This window comes from Ciconia boyciana, chromosome 1, assembly GCF_034638445.1.
Source record: "Ciconia boyciana chromosome 1, ASM3463844v1, whole genome shotgun sequence".
NCBI lineage: Eukaryota > Metazoa > Chordata > Aves > Ciconiiformes > Ciconiidae > Ciconia > Ciconia boyciana.
Window position 1 is genome coordinate 134,423,009 of NC_132934.1, and position 17,543 is coordinate 134,440,551.

The 17,543-nt window shown below is 39.9% G+C and overlaps 1 protein-coding gene across 7 annotated transcripts in view; it reads left to right on the forward strand.

Moving 5' to 3' along the window:
• SCML2 (Scm polycomb group protein like 2) overlaps window positions 1-17,543 on the forward strand; it is a 78,368-nt gene that overhangs the window by 51,518 nt on the left and 9,307 nt on the right. For all 7 annotated transcript variants that reach the window (XM_072852675.1, XM_072852666.1, XM_072852683.1 and 4 more), the window contains 5 exons: window positions 3,586-3,836; window positions 8,685-8,820; window positions 10,735-10,938; window positions 15,360-15,542; window positions 16,634-16,747. In XM_072852675.1, the coding sequence (XP_072708776.1) occupies window positions 3,586-3,836; window positions 8,685-8,820; window positions 10,735-10,938; window positions 15,360-15,542; window positions 16,634-16,747 (888 nt within the window). The remainder of the gene's footprint in view (window positions 1-3,585; window positions 3,837-8,684; window positions 8,821-10,734; window positions 10,939-15,359; window positions 15,543-16,633; window positions 16,748-17,543) is intronic.

The following is a 17,543-nucleotide window of genomic DNA, read 5'->3' on the forward strand; positions in this document are numbered from 1 at the left end:
TGTGAGTTCCAAGACATTGGATTTGGGGTTTCTCTTACATACGTTGCATACAAAGTTTATAGGTGGGATTCTCACAGAATGGTTTGGGGAAAAAAAAGAGAATGTTTTGAATGAGCAGTAATTGAAAGTATGAAAGCTGTTTGTGTGTTGCATGAAGGTAGTCACCTATAACATGACAGTATAACTAGAGCTCTGTGAACTTTTGAAAAGGCCGTTTAGTTGCTAAGATTACTATGGTAAAGTATGGTTGTGTAGTGTGATCGCTGCTCTTCAGTTATTGAGGATGCCGGTACAGTTTTTGGGTGTAAATAAGACACTTGGGAAATAATGCCATGCAATGTATCCCACTCCTGAAACTGGAGCAGTGGATATTTGTGTAGAAGAGCAACACGACACAAATGCTTGATTTTGTTTGTGCAAATGAGAAGGCCTTTGTGATGCAAAGCAGCATCCTGAAAAGGCAAATGTGCTTTTTTGGTTGTAAATATCCCAGCTAAATACTGCAGTAATTGCAAGCAGAGCTTGGCATTTTTCCTCTCTATTCTCTTCATCGTTATATTTTAACAAGTTCTCATGAGACTATTAAAACGTCTTAGTTTTTGGAACATGTGGCCTAGTGGGGATAACTCTGTCTACAGATGCAGTGGGTTGGCAGCTCCATTTTGCATGTCTTTTCATTTCCCTCCAGATCCTCTGACCCAGTGTAACCTTTGGTCTCCCTCTGAAGGCCGGGGTGAAGGAAGTATGAGCAGGTGACTGATGATCACTGTCAATACAGCCTGCAGACAATATGGGAATTACTTTAGCAGTCTCCCACTCCCTCGTGCTCCCCCCATCCTCTCTTAAATCAACAAATGCAAATAGCAGCCTCCTCATTTGCTGCTATGTCCGGGAGGCTGCCCAGGCAGCATGGGCTTTGTTGCAGTCCTGCCTATTGAAAAAAGCGGCTTCAGCCCTAGGCAGAAGGAAAAATACCAAATGGGACCTGACCCCCCCCTTAATGGTTAATGCTGCTAATATTTGGTCCTCTGGCGTATACAGGTAGGAAGACGCTGAGATAAGAGTACTTGATGTGTGTGGTTCAAGAGGGCAGCCTGAAGTGGTTGGAGCTGTTTGCATTGTTACTCTTTGTCTGGTAAATGTCCTTCTGGAAGGGAGTAGGGATTGCCCAGTGTCCCGAAACTCATACCTGTGCTCCTAGAACTTGTTGACATTGTAGTTAGCTGTGTATTTAACCTTAGCTGTGTCTTTACTGTGCGAGAATAGAAATGCATTTGCTAGATTTCAGCATAGGCAGAGGCACAAAGAGTTTGTGAAACAGTATTTCTTTACAAGGTCATGATTGTTTTGTTAAACGCATAATTGTGTGGCACAAATAAATAAAAATAGCTGCATTTTACATTGGTGTAAGCATAATACAGGATGCAATACGTAGTACTGTATTGTACAGCGTACAGTTGATACTGTTTTGCTTTCCAGACGTACAGCTTAATGCGGGTTGTCATTCAGTAATTCGGAGACATGAGAGTAATGCTATGCCAGCATTTGGTTAAAATTCTGTTCATCTTATTTTAAGCTGTCATGCATATGAAGGTAAGTTTTGGCATACATAAATAAAAGGAAGGTGATCACTTTGCACATCCAGAAGATGGTCCTTCTCAGATACCTAGGGATATCATGTCTGTATTTGATGTATTAGGATTGCAGCCAGCCATAATGAAGAGATTTTTTTCTGAACTGCCATTTAGGTCTATTAGATTAGTAACCGAATCGGACAAATAACAATGTATGTAAATGCTCCTACAGCTTTAAAAATGTGTGTCAGTAGTACTTGTATTTTCCAAGAAGTCTGTTTGCAGTGTGTATTTCATCTTACTGTGACATTTTCTATTGCAAGTACTTAATAACAGTTAAGTCCTGAATAAAAATTCAGAGTTAAAGTAACAGTTGTAAAGCTAGGTGCTGGACTGTTAAGGTGAATATCACTTATAGAGCTAGACATTAAAACTGTTACTCAATCTTTGTATGTATGTTATTTTCTCAAGATCTCATCTCAAATATATCTTTGAGTTTTATTTCATGTTTTATTTGCTTACCACAAAGCCTCAACATCCTAATATTTTAGGAGAAGAAATATTCCAAATTCACAAAAATCCAGGAAATTAACTGTTAGCAGCCCCCTGTGCTCCATTTTCAGTCTGCAGTAGCACTTTGGATCAGGCACTGGTGACTGACACAGTCAAAGCCTGCTTGAACCCTAACTTGCGGTACTTCTAAGTTGTGTCACATTAAGCTCATAGTATTTGAGGTGAGGGTCAATCATGGGAGTTTCATCATCAGCGAGATGTGAAAGGCTGTGGTAGGGGCAGTGTGATACTAGAAAGCCGTCTAATTTTAGCGTAAAGGCTTCAGATGATTTCAGATAGGTTGTGTGTTCCTTTCCTGCACCTCTCTCAACAAGGGTGGTTTGATGTCACAAAATCTCCCGTTTTCATCTTCTACTTACCTCTTCCGCAGCTTATGCATCTGTCTGCCTGCCTGCCAGCAATCAGGCCAACAAAATAGAATATTTGTTGGACTTTTGGACTTAGTAATCGCTTTTTGTTGGCCACAGATGCTGCTGTAGCATGGTGCGGCACATCTTTTCATTGAGGATATGTCCTTATCCATAGGTTCTGTTTGGCATTCTTCTGCTGTTTTAATCTGTCCATTGCGAAGGGAACTGTTGAAATAAAATAATCATTATTACTTCAGAAAAGAGTGGGTTGGGTGGAAAAGATTGCTAACTAGGAAGTTCTGTTCAATGAAATCTGATTACATCATGCAGCTTCACACCAGGTTATAATACAGTCACATCACATACATACTGGATCAATTTTGTATTGGGATGGGAGATTCAACATAGAACCACTTCAGTGTTAAGAATGAATAAAAATGATACTTTGTGTTTGATTTTTGGAAGTCCTTCTTCCAAATAAAATTCTAAATCTGGATGGCTTCAGGTAGAAAAATCTGGGTATAGTTACGTGAACTTAACTATCTAAACTGGCATCTCAGACAAATGCTCGTTAATGATACTTTGCCTATCATCAGTTTTTCCTCTTCAGTGACATGATTTTCTTCGCTGCTCAAAATTGGTTTGTAGCTCCCTAGAAGTAGTTGGCATGTCTTGTGATCGTGGAAACCTCTCTTAGAGGAGAATGGATGTATTATGGGCTGTATAATTTGTGAAGTATTTTGAAGGCCTTCTTGATGAATGGCACTTTATAAATATCTTATCGTAATTAAATTATGGGAAGCATTTATAAGGTGAGTGGATTAATTATTTTTTTTATTTTTATTTGAATGTTTTTCTCTTAGGAAAGTCCCTCTGAAAGAATGGGTATAAAGAGTTCTCTCTTTGGCTTTAAAGAAGTTACATAGTTTCATGCCAACCACTTAAGTTCAAAATATCCAAGTATATTTATTTTACAATGTAAATTGTGCACTACAATTTTTTTTTTTAAGCCTTTGTTAGAAAAGTTGCTTTCCATCGTTCATTTTGAGGTTTTCCCCCCCTTCCCTTTTGTTTTTGTTTTTCCTCAGTTTCCATTACAAAGAGCAGTGCAAAAATCCAATCTTCCCCTTCCAAAGTGACCCGGCGTTCAATGCAGTCTCCACAGAAATCTGCTCCAGTACCAGCGCAACGGGGCAGGAAACCAGGTCGGGGCAAACCCCCTGGACAGTCTGCAGTTCCCAAGAAGGGCAGGTCTCCTAAAAATATTCCCCTGACAAAAAGCACCTCTCATACTGAAAATCTTAAAACAAGGAAAAAAAGTTTAAAACCTGGAAAAAAGGTTAGTCCTTATCTACTACTTTACTTTATACTGCAAAATTTTGTAGTGAAATTTTTTTTATTATTTAATTTTCTGTCTTCTCTTCAGCCTTCAGGGCTTTACCGTTTTCAGCAACAGATTACAAGAAACAGTCTAGAATAGCTATTCTGGAATATTTCAGTATAAGCTTCTGTGGATTATTTTACTCCAGAACAAGATTACTAATTTATTTATGGGTGAGTTGTTGGTGTTGAAAAATACTATTCTGGAATAGCCATTTCCAGTAAAATTACAAGAGACAGGGAAGCCTTTAGGCTTTTTAGTCTGGGTTATTTTGTTAGTGAACTGTATGTATAATTGCGTAATTTTATTTTTTTTTTTTTTTTCCGTGTTTAGAAACAAAGATTTAGGAACAGTGAGGGCTTTGTTGCAGAATTTAGGCATCTTAAGCATACAGCTGGATTTGCCAAATGAATCTCCTAGATACCCCTTAATCCTGGAGATAGTAGCATGAAGCAAGAAGCTTCTTTCCAGGCAATACATTTCTCCAGGTGTGGGCCTAATTCTGCCCTGGTCTGAAAGACGTGATGCCTTTCTGCCTTTCTCCCTGCCAAGCTGAGTAGGACCTGGAGTGTTGGCAGCTGCCTCCAGCTTCAGTTCCTCTGGATGTGTTTGATCAGGTACAAATCAGCACCACTGTAACCCCCCCTTCCCACTTCCGTGGGACACCAACACTGGTAGGTAAACAATCCCAGAGTGAGCTCTTTCAGGGAGCTAAACTGGTAGACAGCTCATCTAGCATCCATCCCTCTTACTTCCTTCTTTGTCTGCTCCACCCCCAAAAAAAGCATAAATGCTACAGCTGCTGCAAGGAAGGATAGGATCACAGCAGGGCAGATTTAGGGCAATTTGAATTGCCGTGGAAGTCCAATCTATTTTCTGAGGCTTGCTCACCCACTGCAGGCTGTCAAAGAGGAGTAGCAATCCTGCAATGTCTTTCCCCAGACAATTTGTGTCTGTCCCTGTGCTCCTCCTGCTTTTACATTAGCACCAATGGGGGAGTGGGGGCATTGTGTTTTTCTGGTTTGTTTTTTTGTTTTTTATTTTTCTCCCTCCCCTGCTCCCAAGTTTCAAAAAGCTGAAGTTTTGGAGTTTTTCTTCTCCAGTCTGGGTCACTGTGGGCTATGGGATCTATTGCTAGTGATGTGTGGGAAGGGGGTGGAGTAATGGCACAGGTGGGACTTCTCCCTTCAGTGATAGTGCTGATCAGTGTAAAGTGCTAGTGAAGTAACGTTGTTACAGCATACCCAGAAGGCTCTAGCACAAAACTGGAAGCAGGCACTTTGTTGAAATGATGACTGCAAGGTGAGAAATGATTCTGGGGACCAGAAATTGAAAGCTGAGCGCTGTCTCCTCTGCTGCCTGCCCCTTCCAGTCAGGCATCCAAACTGGTAGGTTACCGATGCAAGTGGTACCGATCCAGCTTTCTCTCCTGCTTGGTGTATAAAAGTGCACAGACACACAGATTAAAGAGGAGAAAGGTGCTCCCATCCAGACTCAGCTGGTGGATGGGGTATTCTCCATAAGTCTGGGGGGCTTTAAAGGAGAGCATTGAACACAGGACTTTCATATCTTAAGGACATACTCAGGTATGGCAGAATGCACACTTTCATGTAAGAGGTTTGTCCTCTGTGTCTCATGAAAAAGAAATTGAGAGGCTTTGTGTATCCTTTGAAAGAATACTTGGAGGCATCTCACCCTTAGAGGAGGCTTCTGGGCTCTAAATGCTGGGTGTCTGAAAGTGTCTGCTTGGCACACTGCATTTGGCACCTGATCTATGTGAGGTACTTGAGGGGATTTGCTTGGGGAATGGGAGTTACTGCTGACACTCCCTGTCTTGATGCAGTTAATCTGAGGTACCTCTAGACACTCCTGACTTCCTCTGTGGGACCAGGCAACTAAGAGTTAGGTTTTGCAGAATCTTAGTTTGATATATCTAATTTGGGAGTTTTACTACATTAAGTTTTGCATTAAAAACTTTAAAAATTAGCTCCTTTTCAGAATCCATGGAAGGTGGTAATTGCTGTGGTACATGGTTAAATTGCCAAGACCTTATACATACGTGCAAGCTCTTCTTTGGAATGTTACACCTGTTAGCATAAGGGTGAAGAGAGAAAATGGCTTTGTGGGAGTTCTGCACAGGCAGGATGTATCTGACATGGAGTGCCATACAGCCTGTGTACCTCACAATACATACGCAAATATAATGCAAGTGGTATGTGCCTAGAGATTTGAAAGTGCTGCTTTTTTTTTTTTCTCCCTCAAGACCGATCAAAAAAAACCCCTCCAGATTTCAGGCTGAGTAATTGTACTTCAAGTGTGAGCTGGCTATGTGGTAGTTCAAAACCTGTGTATTTAGGGAATTTAGGGAAATTGGTCTATGCATCATGCTCTGTAGAGTTGTTTGACTTTCTTTGCCCTTTTAAGTTTGTTATGCTGCAATGTTTATCATTGTGCAGGTATTAACTTTTATTATACAGCTAGGAATGTTGAGCTGTTGTGTCATTTTTCTCCTTTATTTAAAAGTTTTCTAAGCTTCTCCCTAAGCATGAGATGCATGTCGGGTTTTTTCCATTTGTCTCCCCCAGTTTGTACTGTATGTTTTTACTCTGTCACAATGAAGAATAAATCTCTTTACATCTCTCTCATTATTTTTAAAAGTACACTTTGCATAACAATGCAAAGAGTTCCTTCCAGAATTTCTCGAGGAAGTGCCTTGGTCTGAGTGTGGATCACAGCCCTAAATTCGACCCCACAAGAAGAGAGTTTTTAAGTGTCAGGGTAAAAGCCTGTGAAGTTGGCCATGTGGTGCCAGATTGTGAGCAGTGCTCTCTGCAGGCAAACAGAGCTGGCGTGCCCTCCCAGCTGGCAGGGGCCAGCCGGCAACACCCTGACCAAGCAAATGCGCTGAGCCCTGCTGGGAACGTGGCCTGCCTCATGAAACAAAATGGCTTTGGGATCGCAGTTTGCTGCTTGTCAGTTTGGGGTTGCAAAATGAGAACCTCAGCTGAGCAAGAATAATGTGCTGTATTTCCAAAATGCATGCTCTTTCCTCCTTCTGAAGGAGAAGGTAGGAAACGGCCAGCTAGCCTCACCATGCTTATGTGTTAGTGTGGAGGGTTGGATAGTTCCTCTGTCTCACAGTTTAGTGTTTGTATTTTGTTTTCATGCCTATATTTCTCCCATTTCCTCCTCTTTCCCCTCAACTTGACCACCCGTATTTTGCAGTGTGGTGACAGACAAGTGCCCCCCCAAAGACTCCCTGCTCCAGAGGGGCCTTCAGGAATGTCAGACTTGAGATCAAAAACTCAAACTTCTCAAGTCCATTCTTGTTCTCTGTATTAAGGATGGAGAGAGACCTTTCGGTCACCCAATGTTAAGATACATAGGCAATTCCTGACAAGTAATACATCACTGCTTGGTTCAGTGCCTGACCTGAGCCACCTCATCTCATTCACAGTGCAATGCCAAGCCTTGGCAGTATATTCGTTATGTTCATGGCTATTCCACCCAGTGCCATATTGTCAAGTAGTTTCTCCAGCCAAACCTATCTTCTCTGAACTGTAAGGGGCACAGAAACTTTCTTTAAAGTGCCCTGGATTTCAGAAGAAAGTTAACTTATTCTTTATAGGTGTTGTGAAGAAGTTAAACACTGCTGCTCTTAGGAAGGTGTATATTTTGATTGCTTTCTACATGATTTTTTAATATATTATTTGGAAAATATGCTGCTTCTAAAAGTGTAAAGGATGAATACAGCTAAATAGAAGAGGGCTTAGCCTCCCTTAGCAACTTGACTGAATTTTCACTTTCCTATATATCAATTTTAGCAGTAAATCCTTACCACGAGTAGCCAAGTCTCTGCTGCCTTCGGCATTGTCAAGACCTTAGGTAATCTCTTATATTCCTAATTTTTTTGGTAGGTAAGAGAATGAGAACATAATCCGTTCTCATGCAAGAATAAACGGTGAAGGGAGAGGTGATGAACTTTTCTCCAATTCATTATTTCTTTTATTACCATGTACTTTCATAGCACGTCAAAGCACAGTAGAAGTGCCTTCCTTGTGCATGTCTCTTTTCTAAACCCCAATCCAAACCAAATTACAACAAAATTCTCCTTTCCTCAGGTGGAAGTTAATGCACACTGACCAATTTCTAAATCTTTGTGCTGCAAACTCTGGTTGTCTGTCATATGATAAGCTGCAAATAAGTTTGGTGTGGGAAAGGAAAAGGTTTTGGCATCTCACATGACTGGATTGTTAACTACTGGTTTATTTGATATCTTGCTAAAGCACCAATGCCTGAAAGTGATTACTTGAGAATTTCAGCCCCTTTGAAACAAGCTGAGGGGAAAATCTAGGTGTGCTGTAAAGTTGACACCTAAATATGACTCATGTTTTATATGGGAGTACATACATAGCCCAACTAACTGATTTGAGTTGTGATAAACCCAGATGACTGGAAAGGGTATGGACAGGAAGATAATCCAAAACAGCTCTTCTGTGCTTCTTAAGATTTAGAAGGGTCATGAATTAGTACATAAAGCTCATTCTTTTCCCACTTTTTAGATAGAGGTGGGTTCCTTTTGAAGTAATTTGTCTTCCACTGCCTTACTTAAGTAGCTGTAAATGCAAACTGACAGTTTCTGGTCTTCCTTTCCTGGACTTTATCTTCTCTGCTACGTGTGGTACTTTTGTAATAAGGAACCACACACATTTCAGTAAGATGGTAACTGGTAGCAGAAAGGCTTTGCAGACTCCTTAAAAAACATTAACATTAAACATTTTGATTTTGGGTTTTTTCTCTTAACAGAAAAAAATCTTGCCGGAACAACTGACTGCTGCATCTCCTTCTCCTCATTCTTCTCCTGAGGGGGATAGTGGCACTACACAGATACTTAAAGATGGAATTAGTTTGTCTGGTGCAACTGCAACAGTTATATCCACAGGTAAAAGACAAAGAAAAAAAATTAATGACATTTTTAGTGTGAAATGGCTTCCATTTCAAGCAAACTAGTAGTGTCATTTTATGGAAACTGTGCTGCAAACTTATTACTGTAAATCATTATCCAGCTACCTTATTTTTTTAAAGATATTTGTAGGTGTCAGTGTTACTTTGCAGAACTAGTATTTTGATGCCTGCATTATAGCAAGAAGTGCTGGAGCACAGGGGCTTTTGGTAGATCTGCTAGACCTGGCAATTTGTTCCTGTCTGAAGAAGGAAACTGTACAGTTCTTTCATGCCTGTCCCACTCCTTAATGTATGAAATGGGAATAGATGTAGCTAAAAACCCATATGATATTCTGATATCATGGAGGCTGTACTGTAATATAACAAAATAGAGATTTTTATCTCTATAGTCTTACATTAAAAGAAACAACTCAGACTGTTTAAACCAAGTAAAGGCAATCAGAGGAAATACATTCCTCCTTCCTCTTATGTTTGCTTGTTTTTGAACTATAATGAAATGTATCTTGAAAAGGGTTGGCAAAAGACAGATAAGCTAGTTAATGAACTAACTCATCAAGGAACTTGTAACCCTGCAGTGAAACAATTTGTGTGTTGTCAACTGAAATCTCAGAACTTTCTAAAAACTCCATAAATTATGATAATTTTGTTTGGAGTGCTTTTTTACATTTAAAACCTGGTTTTACAATAGAAGTTGTCAGGCTCTTCTCACTCTCAACTTCAGTCATGGATGAGGGGAAAATATGTATGTGTTTCCTAGGAAAATAAGCCTTTCAGGAGGCAGTTGTTGTTGAGCCCAGACAGAAGATGCCATGAAAACTATTTTTGCTGATTCATATCTTTGATTATTTGTACAAATAGGTTTCCGCCAATTTGCAGACATCAGAGAGTAAGCAGATATGCATGAAGATGTAAGATCATTAAAACACTTGTAGAAACATTTCATTTTTAAAAATCCAGGTTTTTAACTAAGCCCAAATAATACTACAGTTCAGAAAATATGGCAGTCTTTTGTATAACAGAATGCTTAGCTTATCTGCTTAAGGACCACAGAGGCACATTTTTTCATTAAGCTGTAATATCTTGGGTGCATTCCTGCTCATGTGACAGCCAAGGCCAAAAAGAAGACAAAAATCTTCAGTTATGGCTTTTTCCCATGTTTTTCTGCCTTGCCATTCCTTTTGAAAGACAGTTTTGCATAGTCTCTATAAACAGTAATTTCAAAAGTCTTATTTGATTGTTTTGTGCTAAGCTAGAAACACTGTAAGGTGGTTTAAAGAGAAGTATGTTTATTTTATTTAGCAGAGAAGGCCAAGTTGCAGTGTGGAAATCATACAGGAATGGTTCGCAGCTTCTGAAAGTACAGACCTTCAGTAGCCATTTTACATGCACACAAGACCATTATACATGCTCACGTTAATGCTATATGGGTGCTTCAGAATGAGCATCAGTGGTAGGTATATACCATAGGGTTGCCTTTGTTGCAGCTCCTCAAATAGGAGAAAATTAGGGCAGTAAGTTGTCAAGGCCAGCTTTTTAGAATTGCATCGTGGTAGTTTAGAGTACCTGCCAGTAATTCTTACTTTATTGGAACTAGTGTATGAACAGAGATTAGTCAAAATAAGATACGCACAGATTATGACAGATTTGTTACATTAGTGGGGTAGAGAAGGGCTTTAGATACCAGAAATAAGTGGGTTTAGGACTCAGGCAGGAGAACCTTGACAGAGAGAGCACTTTTTGCATGCTCTAAAAGTATGTAAGCATGTTCAGCTTCTTGGGTTGACCCCAGTACATCTTTTCTTCAAGATTAAAACTAAGACGACTGTTTGCAGTTCTAACTTGGAAACATGTCTTAGTTCCTCGTCAGTAAATATGGCTTGTTCTTTTTCAGTGTGTGTTTATGTCAACAAGCATGGAAATTCTGGGCCTCACCTGGATAAGAAGAAGGTTCAGCAGCTTCCGGATCACTTTGGACCAGGTCCTGTCAATGTGGTACTTCAGCAGGCTGTACAGGCTTGCGTGGATTGTGCCTATCAATCCAAAACAGTCTTTGGATTTCTGAAATCTGGCCATCACGGAGGGGAAGCGATAACTGGTATGTGAAGATGCTTTGTTTCTTCTGTTTCTTCACTTGGTTGCAAACTTGAGGTAGGGCGGAAGAACTGAAGTAGCTGCAATGAGTTTATATCACTTGCACAGTCAATAACATATACTTGTGAACTCCTTTACTAAGAGAGTATTGGTGGTGTGTGATTTATCTCACCCTGGGTCCAGGATGATTTGAACAATTCTTTAAATTAGAATTTAGCAATAGTAGTGTTAAACTACATATATACAGTACGGTTAGATTCTTGTACTAAGAAGAGCTTGTGCACCTGATTTAGCAGCTGTAGCCAAACATTTGTCAAGTAAACTCAGTACAAGTGAAGTATCAGCTTTATTAATTCAAGTCATTCGCATAATCTTATCCATACATAGTGTTTGTGTTCTTAATGCCTTAACCAAGTGGGTGAAAAGTTTCAACCTAATCTGTTTAGCTTCCAGGCAAGTGATTCCACATGTTAAAGTTGCTGCTTCTTCCCTTCCCCCATTCCCTAGGATTGTAGCAGTATCTTAGGTCAGTGTTCATCCACCTATGTCCCCTATTATGGAATAGGTTTATTTCTGCTACATATTAATGGCCGGTCTACAGATAAATTATCTCTATATCTGCTGCTTGACTTTTTTTTTTCCTTCTAGGCTAGGAAATATTCTATATAGCAGTTAGCACATCAATTCATAATTCCATCACTGGCAATAAAAAGACTTTGCGTTACTTTCATCTCCTTACATTAACACCCGATGTGAAAGATGAGTAGTGGAATACAGGTTCAATTAAATCCTCATAAAGATGTTGCTGTCTAACAATATTTAAAAAACAGGACCCCAACCTGCGTTTAGCAGAACTACAGTAAGCCTTGCTTATGCATCCCCATGAGTTTGTTCACAAAATGGATGCTGCTTCTCTGCTGTGTAGTAAAGGTTTAATGGCATTGTATACGTGTGGTTTTGAAACCCATATTGCTTTATTTTTGCAAGATATATGAAAGTTTATTACATTATTAATACCTTGCTGTACCTAATTCAGACAAGTCAATTTTCTTGAACAAAATGCATTGCCAGTATTCTGTTTGTGATTGTTTATCACGAAGGACTAAATCGTAGGCCAGTGGTGTATCTGGGCTGTGACTGAGCAGTTGAAAATAATTATTTCACAGAGGAGAGAGAAATTTCAGAATCTTTATGTAGTTGTGGTTTGTTTACATTCAAAAATTCTGTACAAAAAGAATTACTGTTCTGCACCTGGCTTCACCCCAAGGCCTAGATTCAGAGAAACCAGCTCCATAGCCCTGGATTTGAGGAACTTGGCAATGTGGACTGCTCCTGAAGCAGAGTTCTGGTCCAGGTGATAGTAAGCCACAAGACCCCATTGGGTTTCTGGTGTTCTTGAGCTCTTGCCTTCTCATCGGCTTTGTCAAACAGGTTGCTGAGAAGTGGGTGAGCAAACACTCCCTGTCATTTTATAAAAAATGTGTGTGTGATGTATTTTGAGAAGCACAAAATGTGACTTACGTTAATGTAGCACGTTACAACCAGCTGTGCATGTGAACAGTAAGGAAGAAGAGGAAAGCTACAGTAGAATAAAATGAGGAATTACAGAATGAAATTGTGAGAGTGTTTTCTTGTAGAGTTTTTGTTTGAAAGTGGTTTTGGAGTGTGGTTTGTTGTTCAGGTTTTGTTTTTTTTTTTTAGACTGGCAAGAAAAAAATTGTTGCAGCAGAGAATAAGCAAAGAAATCTAAATCTTTTGTGGACTGATACTTTCATGACAAGTATTATACCTGCCGTAGGAGGAAACTGTATGCTGATGAGGACGTGGATAAAATAATCTTGCTAGAATACATGTGAATAATTAGTGGGTTCTTTTGCTTCAGCTGCCAAAGAAAATAATTGTTTTGAATAGAATTGAATTTAAGATTTTTCCATCTTTTCTTACTCAAACAAAAGCACAAACAGTTTTATTTTTGCTTGATGCATAAGGTTTCAATTCAGGCAAATATAACTGAAAGGAAATTAAAGGCTTGATTAGCAAGCCCACTAATGGTGGTAGTGGTGGTGTCAGCCCCTTTTTTCTCATTGTAGTGCAGAGACTATGGCGTTTGGTGGGATGAAATAGACTGAGGCTCAGATAAATCTTCTCAAGCAGAGAATTAAAATCAGACTCTTGGGTGAGTTTCTTCACTATCAGACAAACACATTTCTCTGATAGTTTAGCTCTCAGCCTTTCTCCTGGCTTGAACCTGGTATTTAAAACATACTTACACAGTGGAAGGTGAAGAAATGAGAATGACTCTTCATCCTGGGGGCTGGGATCGCACATGCAAGCTCCAGTCCCTGTTTATTTGTCATTAAAGGCTGAGGTTATTGCACCTCAGAATTGCTCCTTTTTAATTTTTCCCCTAGCATTTATCTGGGAAGTAAGACCCTTATGTTGTCCCCAGGCAGAGCAGACAGTTGAGCCTATGGATCTGGATCGCACACCCTTGGAATGCCCTCACGTGTTCAGAGTACAAGTGAACTATGTTTGCACTGAATCTTTATTTGTGAATTTTTCCCATGGTATGTCTTGCTGGGGCAGTCACATTGCATCAGCTGTTTCTTGCTTTACCCTCCTGACAACTCTAAGATAATATTGTTCTTTTCAATGCTTCTTTTCAAAATGAGAAATTAAGGCGTGGAGAATAAGTGATTTCCCCAAGGTCATATAAGAAGATCCGTAAGGCTATTCTAAAGCATTTTAAATTTTTGCTGTAGCTGACTACTACCTTGCAGTAAATTTGTCAGGAGATCAGGCTGTGCTAGGTCTCACAGCCCATTTGCTCTCCAGAACTGGTTGAGTTCCAGGCAGAAATTTGCCTTTGGAGACTCTTTGCCCAAACAGGAGGTAGAGGACCTTGTGTCTGAGCCACATGTGGGACTGTGAATCATTAGCATTTCATTTGAACGTTGGAGCCTGGAAAAACCGAATGGGCCGTGGAAACATGTTGGTCTGGGATTTGTCCCTGTAGTACTGACTCTTAAACTTTAAGCACTTGAATTGGGTCAGTCTGTCATGAAAGCAGATGGGAGAGGTAGCAAGTTGTTGTTGATGCTAGCTGGTTAACTTGCATTAATTCTAATCAGAAGCTTCCTTACATCAACAGTGTAAGTAACTGACACTTCTGATTTCCTAAGGAAGCCTAAAATACGCTGAACTTGGATGTCTTCTTTGGTTTTAAGTATATTATCTGTCTCTCTTGTAACAGAATATGGAAATGCTCCTTAATTCAGATCTGTGAATAAAGGCTTTCTTGTAATTTCTGTTTGTGGTGGTGTTTTTTGTTGTTTTTTGTTTTTTTTAAATGCATCTGCTACCAACAAAATGTGATCCTTTAAAGCTCTACTTATCGTTTGGAAACTTATGTTAACAACAGAAAGCTGCATGACAGGCTGAAAACCAAGAAGACAAATTGATGCATAAACCTGGTGTTTATGCCGCTTCTTTCTAGCCCTAAGCTTAAGTTACAAGTTTGTTCCTGCTTTGTCATAATGTCTTTCTAACCAAAAGTAACTAAAAATCTCAGCTAATGTAATGGTAATTATTTATCTGTATATTGGTAGTATGGAGCCTTTTCAAAATCTTACTAGTTTTCACAAGAAAGGAAAATATCATCAGCTGCAACACTCTGTTTGGGGAGCAAGGAAGGAGGTCAACAAGTAAAAGACATAGGCACATGTCCAGGCTCTTTGTAATCATTCAGTTTAAAAGACACCAGGTCCATTTGTGGCTGTGGTGGTATCTCTGCCACCTAGCTCCTGTTGAAATAAATTGGAGCTTGACCACTGTAGTGTTGACAGCAGGATAGATTTCTCTAGTGATAAAATAGCAAATGGCAAAACAGTTTCTGTAGTCAGAATTTCAATGGTAATGGATGCCAGCACATTGCCACAAGTATGAGTTCAGTTAGAAACTGAGAAAAAAAAAGTGTCTCCAAGTTGTTTGCTTCCTTTTTTTTTTTTTAATTTTGTGATTATTTTTTTTTAGCAAGTACTGTAGAGGGTCTTTTCTGTGATATCTCCTGCAAATAGGTGGTGGAGAGCTTGCTGTTTTATAAGCCAACCACAGAAATTACACATAAGGTTTTGGTGATGAGGGAATAGTTGCAAGTTTTGTTATGCTGGTGTGAATCCAAAATTATTTTATTAAAATAAATTCCCACAGAGCACATTTAAACTGGCATGGTTTTTTACATCCAACAGAAGGTAAAATCAGTCCTTTGGATGTAAATTTGTTAAACTAGCAGAATAATTGTTTACTCCTCTCATGTCTTCTGTGGTTTAAATCAAATCTGGGTGTCGTCATCTTTAACTTAATGATGGTGTTTTACTATACTTCGTGATGCTTGGGGGGTGTTTGACATCATCTTCTTATTCACAGCTTCCTTTGATGGGGAAAAGCACGCCATCAATCTTCCTTCTGTAAACAGCGCATCATTTGTCCTACGCTTCTTGGAAAAACTCTGCCACAGCCTGCAGTGTGATAATCTCTTTAGTAGCCAGCCTTTCAGCCCTTACATGGGATGTGCACATAGTCCTACAGAGTATGATAGGAACAAACCAGGTACTGTTAAACAACTGTTATTTTTAAGTGCTGATATTTTTGAGAAGTGTGGCGACTTTATGAAATGTAACTTTTTAATCTGTCTTTCTGTGACGTGAATTGATTGAAATGAATACGCTTCAGTTCTTAGTGAATTGGTTCCAGTGCAGTAGTGCTTTGACAGGATGGGATAGCTCAAACCACATGTGTAGAAATCATTTTGTTCAGCAAACTCCTCCTTGTAGCCAAGCCAGGAAACATATATATTTTACCACTGTGATACTGCTAAAAGGACAAGCTCAAAATTTCACATTTCATTTGTTAAATTTATGTTTAGATTATAAAATAAACTTACAAAAAGATACTTACTGCCTTATGAGAAGGGGCTTGCCCTGAAAGGGAATTCAGTCTAGCCCTTCCCACACCAGTAAAAGGTCCTTTCTTCCCTCTTTATTCATCTTACTCAGTAGTGGCTCCAACAATTTTACATTCTACTATGTAGTCCAGTCTTCTCCTAGAAAAGGTGGGTTTTGCAGGTGGTTGCTTGTGATATGTTGTATCAGGCCAATATATTTGCCTGCTGCACCGGGAGCGTAGAGTGAGGGGGAAATGAAATTACTTGTGCAAGATCTCCCATCAGGTTGTTTGTAGGGCCTGGTATTACAAGTCCCAGCCCAAGGGTTACCAGGAGCCATAGCTGAGAGAACCTTGATGTCAGGGCAATTTCGGGAGGTTCATATTGGGTGTGAAGCTTCCCCACAGCTGTCTGGTAGCTGAGTCTGTCTTCCAGGTGCTGCTTTAGAAAATAAAATATTCTCCCCCCTCCCCCCAATGGAGAAATTATGTTTATAATTGTCTGTCACATAAAAGTAATTAGTTTTAACTCCCTTCAGAAAAGTAGCCTGGGTCAAGGTAATTTGGGTGATGACAGTATAAACTAAGCTGTACTTCAGCTTTGAAAGTTTTTGTATCGAAATGACTGAGTCTATGTGACACAAGAAACTAACCTGTAACCTGGTGAATGGCTAATGTATGTCTTTGCTTTTGTCCCTGGACTTTACCCATGAGCAGCTTTATGCTAGAGTAATAGGTGGTGACTTTCCTCTTCACAGCAAAAGAAGAAATACCTGAAAACAGGAGTGCTAAACGATACTCTCAGGATTCTCCACCGTATACTGCTCCTCTTTCCCCTAAGCTTCCCAGAAATGATGCTCATCCATCTGAAGGTAATTACATTATGTTGGGATTATATATGAGGATTATTTATGGTTTCAGTATTTCCAGTCAAAAAGGACCGAGTTCAGTGTATGTGTCTGGTTTGTCTCTAGCCTTTGACAGGTCAGGGTGAAAGTATGTTAATTATTGATCACTGGCACAGATTTTGCACTTAGGGAAGATCTACTGCAAAGACCAGCAGTCCTTCTCCTAAACCTGCTAGCCTTTTTTGTGAAGGGGCTCAGGCAAATAGGTGACGGATGAAGCCTCCTGCTTCATATATGGCTATTTAGCAGAAAACCAATTGCCTCGAAATGGATTAGGAGATAAATTGGAAGCAACTCTTAATAACTCTAGGCTGGGGCCATTAAGTGAGTAAGGGGGTAGCTTGATGATACTATTCTGCTGAGTTTATGGCTAGCTGCCACTGAAAGCTGTGCTGCTCCTGCTTTCCAGGCCTCCTTGTCTCTGCAGTGGGTCCCAGGCCCCCCAGCTGGGCAGTGAGCTGAACCAGTAAGCAAAAGCACAGAAAACATTTTGGTGAAGCGAAGAGTAGTTTGCAGTTTACTTCTCTGGACTGACTCACCATGGACTCCGATGAGCACAGGGAGGGGTTGAATAAAATGCAGCCATGGCCAGGGGAGCAGCGAAGCCTCACTGGGGCAGCTGACTGTTAGATTGATTTAGCTCACTGATGAATAGCACCTTTTCCTGTGCTGCAGCTCAGCTGCAGTAACTGAGCACGTGTCTAGTCTTAGACTGCCTCAGATGGGAAGTAAAGCATCTAGGTTTAAACCTCAGTGAGAG